At 37.0% G+C, this 6141-nt stretch overlaps 1 protein-coding gene across 1 annotated transcript; it reads left to right on the forward strand.

Annotated features, from left to right (window-relative positions):
- On the forward strand, positions 4945–6141 carry LOC107616209. Its single transcript, XM_016318198.1, has 2 exons — positions 4945–5289; positions 5416–6141. The coding sequence occupies exons 1-2, from the start codon at positions 4945–4947 to the stop codon at positions 6139–6141; spliced, it is 1071 nt and encodes a 356-aa protein (XP_016173684.1).

The raw sequence follows: 6141 nt of genomic DNA on the forward strand, positions 1-6141 counted from the left end.
AAGCTCTCTACGGAAGGAGATGTCAGACACCATTGTGTTGGAATGACGACGGAGAAGCTAGTGTCTTAGGTCCAGACTTAGAGCAAGAAACTACTGAGGAGATAAAGGGGATCCGCCAGAAGATCCAGACAGCACAGAGCCGTCAAAAGAGCTATGCCGATAATAGATGTAGACCCTTAGAGTTTAGTGAGGGAGACCATATTTTTCTTAAAGTAACCCCGACTACTGGAATAGGTAGAGCCATTAAGACTAAAAAGCTTAACCCTCAATACATAGGACCTTTCCAAATACTTAAAAGAGTCGGTCTAGTAGCTTATCAAGTAGCCCTTCCTCCATATCTGTCAAACCTTCATGATGTTTTTCATGTCTCGCAACTTAAGAAATATATTCCTGACGCGAGTCACATTTTACAACCAGAGACAGTACAGTTACGAAACGATTTGACATATCAAGCATCACCAGTTCAGATCGTAGAAAGAAGTGATAAGTAGCTGAGAGGCAAGACTGTTCGCTTAGTCAAAGTAGCTTGGGGACAAAGAGGAGAAGAAGAGCACACTTTGGAACTGGAAGATAAGATGAAATCTGATTACCCGCATCTATTCTCAGGTAACTGAAATTTTGAGGGCAAAATTTTCTGTTAGGAGGGTAGAATGTAACAACCCCGATTTTCGAGTACGCGAGATCTTTTTTGAAAGTATGAATTTCTCCGGAAGATCAGTAAGGGGAAAACCTTTGATATATCATCGAGTATCTCAATCCTCATTGTCATTATGTCATCTTTAAGTTAGAACCTTTTCCGAGACAAGCTCGATAACGTGGTCGCGAAGAACCTAGTTTTTGAACCGTATCGGTTAGGAGTTTTGATTCGATTTTTCGTAAATAGTCTTAGTTTGACAAACCGGACCCGTTTTATGAGAGAAGAGAGATAATAGGATGATATTATCATTATATTAGTATTAGAAGCTTCTCTCAAAGCTTGATTTCTACGGAACTAAAACTCAAATCAAAATTCCAGTCCGACCAAAATGATCCTCTCTTCTTTCTCTACATGATCATATGACTTATCAAGGCTGGAATCAAGGTGAGTTGGCTGCACCATCTCTCTTTTGATTCGGTTTCAAGGAAATATGGTTAAATATGTGTTTTCTTGATGTGATTTAGGAGGAAAAAGTGCTTAAGGACCACCTGAAAGTTTGATTGAATTAGGAGCAGCAAAACCAGGTAGGGTGTCACGAAATTAATCTTGATTATTTGTGTTTGAGTTGTGTGAATGTTGTATAAATTGGCTGTGCTGAAAATTGGTTGCATATATGATTGATTATTGGTGAAAATTTGGTGAAATTTTGATGAAATTTGATGAAATTCAAGCTTTAAAGTTCATGTTCTTGGGCAGCTGAAAAAACGAAACCCTAAGCTTAAATTGAGGTTCAATTTGTGTTAAAATCATGTAGAAAAGATGGGGTATTAGTGGCTGCTAATTTATTATGAATTATAGTAAAAATCGGTTGCCGAAAAGACTGAAAAACGGGTAAAAACAGAGAAAGAATTTGAAGAATTTATGAAGAACATGAAGAACACTTTGAGTGTGATGAAGAACAATGAAGAACAGGCCTTAGATCTTAAAAAGAGCAAGGAAGTAAAATTTTTGGTGTTTAAGGGGTTGTTTGGTAATTTCTGAAAGTTAGGGTGGTAAAAGTAGAAATATTAAAAGTTACGGGTGGTAAAAAGTGAATTTTAAAGGTTAAAAGTCAAAGTAAGTTAATTTTCGAAAATTTAATGATAAAATAATAAAAAATAATAAAATATTAAATAATAATATTTAATTAAAAATAATATTTTAATAAAAATAATAAAATAATACGGAAAATGCAGTTTTCTGTAAAAGCTTTAGAAAGACAACTTTAAGCGCAGAATCTCATAATTACCTTCATAAAACACTTAGGGAGTGGTAAAAACATATTAGTGAGGCAAAGATAAATAAAAGATAAAAAGTTGAAGAAAAGATAAAAATCGAAGAAAAGTCTGTAAAGTTTTAATGACAGAAAAACAGACAGAGACTAGTGAACGAACTAGGGCAACATAGTTAGTCCTGGAATTGCGAATAGGGTTAGGTATTATATGAAAAGTTAAACTGTTTCAGTATAGACTTAATGAACCTATACTTGGGATAGGCTAACTGCTCATACCGAATATATATATATATTAGTTGCTTGATGCAACCCAGAGTTATATTTAATATATATTAGTTGCTTAATGCAACCCAGAGCTTCTTTAGGGAAACTAAGTCACCTACAGCTATTTTCTGCTTCCCCAGAGCAGAGCAGAGTATATATATATATATATATATATATATATTTTCCTGCAGTATGCAGAGGCTGTCTCAAATGAGCGGCTATTATTATATGCGCATTTATTTAAGAACGAAAAATCGTATTCGGGAAATCGGGATTACTCGTGACCGGATAAATGTCGGGACTGCGGGCAGCCAACCGACACATGAATTCATGGCCTGTACTAGGGCTAGACATGCATCATTCTTGTCTGCGCATCATTCTCTGTTGCATTCTTTCTTGTGTGTGATCTATTTCTTTATGTTTGTTTGTTCGAGTGCTATGTCTATGCTTTATCTTCTTGTATTCTTCTTTTTGTGTTCTGTTCGTTGTTTTTCTATCTATTTTTAACCTATGTTTACTACATTACTGTATTCTATTATCCATCTGCTAATCGAAAACGAATAAATGAACGTAACTAACAACCCCGACCCTACTAAGAACTCCCCAGTTCTTACCCCTTCTCTCCTTTCCTCCCCCTCAGATGGAGACGGGCGTGATCTTCTATGAGTTTGAGGACCCTTACATCTACGAGGATCCGGTACATCACAGTTACTTCATCATGGGATTGGAGCCTCGTATTAGACGATATGCGTTACCTAATCGAGCTTTTCAACATCCTCTGTCTAGCCCGCATTTTGACCCTGATGCTCCTTACGACTTTCCCTTATCCTGGTTACATCCTGACGCACCTGGACATCCTTTTCCTGATGATCCTGAGCACCCTATACCAGCTCAACCTTTGAATGAGGCGGTACTTGAGCCTATCATTCCTGATGAGCCTGAGTTAACTGGTGACTACGTACCTGTGATACCACCAGAGTGGGATTTTCCCCCTGAGCCGATCCCCGACTTGCCACAGCCTGATGAGCCGGCACTACCGGACGGTGGAGTGGCTCCTATAAACGCAAACGGACCTGTGCTCGCGAATGGTTTTGTACATAGTGACAGCAGTGTTTCTGGTGGATCTGAGGGTATAGCTGTAGTTGCGGACGATGAGGAGGAGGAGGATCCTGAGATAGAGATAGAGCAGGATGAGGAGATGGACGAGCCTCACGGCGATTCTCCGAACGGCCACGTGTAGATATAGTTTGACTGTGGAAGGGGCATTCTTTTGATGACACTCTAGTCTGACATTATCTGATAGTTAGTCTCTCACTTGTGTTAGTACACTCGAGAGCTAGGAGCTATATAGTGGTTAGGCTAGCCTGGGCTCCAGCTTAGTGGATTTTTGTATGGGCCAGGCCCTGGGAGTGTCGTGTAAATATTAGCTACGTAGGATGACGAGGATGTAAACTGACTTGATCTTGTGTAAACGCTACATGTTTTGTTATAGTGTACATGATGTATATTATCAGCTGTATTTCTATGTTTCTTTATACCGCTTTTCTATTACTCTCAATGTATGCTTGTTTATTTTACCTGACCATCCGCAAACAAAAAAAAAAGTTACTCGTAAAATTGGCATCGCTCTAATAAGGAACAGGCTCATATATTAAATAATAAGTAATAATTAGGAAGGATACGTTAGTAACACTTAGCTTCTTGTATGACCATGGCATACTGGGAGTTGGATCGTTACATGTTACATCGTGCACATGTTATATTTATTGAGATTTATGTCTACGGGGGTTGACAAATCCATCTCCCATAAATTGGTTGGGTGAGAACAAATTCGAGCTACTTTAATGCAACAGTTAAGAGAAACTCATAGGTGTCGTGACATCCTACGCATGGGCCCTGATGCATTCTTCAATTGTGTGAGAAATTAAGAGCAACACGTCAAGTGAGGGATACAAAACATGTTACAGTAGAGGAGCAAGTTGCTAGGTTCTTGTATATAATAGCTCATAATGTGAAAACTAGAACCGTTTTTTTTTTACCACCGGTCTAGAGAAACTGTTAACCGCCACTTTCATGCTGTGTTATGGGCAATTATTTTACTAGAAGATGAATTTCTTCGACAACCATCTGCATCCATTATTTCTCCGACGATCCTTCACAATCATAGATTTTATCCTTATTTCAAGGTATGGACATGTACAATTACATGAATAAATAATTTTGATTGATATATACAATTTCATGTTACTTTATTAAATAATTGACTATTATTTAGGACTGTATTGGAGCTATAGATGGAACACATTTTCGTGTCAAAGTACCCATAGCGGATCAACCTAAATTTCGAGGGAGAAAAGACTGGCCGACACAGAATGTATTAGCTGCATGTGATTTTGATATGAAGTTCACTTATGTATTAACAGGTTGGGAAGGAACAACATCTGACTCAAAAGTTCTTAAGAATGCATTATCGAGGGATGATAATCTTAAACTTCCACGATGTTAGCATGTACATAAAACTATATTGTCTTATTAGTAGGTAAAGATTAGTAGTTTGTGTGTTTATACTAAATTAATCATTTTTAATTATGGATTCTGTAGGAAAATTTTACCTTGGGGATGCTGGATTTATGCTGAAGCATGGATTAATTACCCCATATCGAAGTGTAAGGTATCACTTAAAAGAGTATGCAAGATAGTTTACAAATAGTTTGATTTAAGATTATGGATGTTATTTCTATCCACTTGTTTTGTAGATTGAGAAGTGTTAATGGCAAAGAGAGCATCATGCCAAGGTGAGGCCACTAGTCGGGATACCCTAAGATGGACCGACGAAATGGATACAACCTTCATTGATGCTTTGATTGAAGAATGTCGCAAAGGTAATAGAGTGGATGACACATTTACTACAATGGCATATGACAACATACTTTTACTTTTGAGATCTATCTATGGTAACCACATCCGCAAAGAGAATCTTAAGAATAGACTCAAGACTTTAAAGGATCATTTTGGAGTTTGTTATGATAATTTTCATGGGCTTAGTGGATTTTCCTGGAATCTAATTACAAAGATGTTTGAAGCTGAAGCTGAAGTTTGGGAAGAATTGATTAAGGTATACTTTATGCATTTACTCTCTTTTTTGGTATTAAATGTCACTAGTAATTATTGAAGAAGTATCTCAATAATATATATTTACATATAGGCACAGTCATAATAAATATTCTTCTATTTGATCTAGGCAAAACCAAAAGTGAAAAAATGGATGCGTACTCCAATCAAACACTATGATAAACTATTTGAGATATATGGTACACACAGGGCAACAGGAAAATATGCTGAAAGTGCCAAAGAAAAAGTGAAAAGGTGGGAGAAGAATAAAGAAATAATTAACATGAATGATGATGATAGTTTCTTAAATATGGAAGAGGAGTGGAATGAGGATCCAATTACTCCTCATGCTACTAGTTTTACAATGGGTCATAGTCCTGAAATTGGTTTATCTAACCAATCAACTGGCTCTCAAGGAACATTATCAAGAGGTACTAAACGCAAAACAACCATGAGTGATAAATTAGAATCAGAAATGGAAACAATGAGTAAAGGCATTCAAGCATTGACTGACATGATGAAAGATGGGAATCATTTTTATGAGAGATCAATTAATATTACTGAAAAGCAAGTGTTAACAGCTGAAGAACAAGTGCAGGTAGTTAAGGAGCAAGTTCAAATTGCTAAACAACAAGTGCGAATAGCTGAAATTCTTGAGCAAAGTAGGCCTCGCATTTACTCTGAAAATAACGTGTGGACTGAGTTAGAGAATTTAGGGGTGATGCTAGAATTGCGCATGAGGTGTTACCGCTTTTTATGCAGAGAAGATAGAGCTAAGAGGAAATTTTTTGGTGTTTCAGTTGACGTACGTCTTGCCACATTATATGAATTGATGAAAGAAGCAGGTGCACTCTAG

Source organism: Arachis ipaensis, chromosome B09, assembly GCF_000816755.2.
Source record: "Arachis ipaensis cultivar K30076 chromosome B09, Araip1.1, whole genome shotgun sequence".
Classification (NCBI taxonomy): domain Eukaryota; kingdom Viridiplantae; phylum Streptophyta; class Magnoliopsida; order Fabales; family Fabaceae; genus Arachis; species Arachis ipaensis.

Bases quoted from the DNA above. Each gene is read 5' to 3' on its own strand.
- LOC107616209 (XM_016318198.1), top strand. From the start codon at position 4,945: ATGGCAAAGAGAGCATCATGCCAAGGTGAGGCCACTAGTCGGGATACC. The intron at 5,290-5,415 runs GTATACTTTATG...TATTTGATCTAG, and splicing joins TTTGGGAAGAATTGATTAAG to GCAAAACCAAAAGTGAAAAA.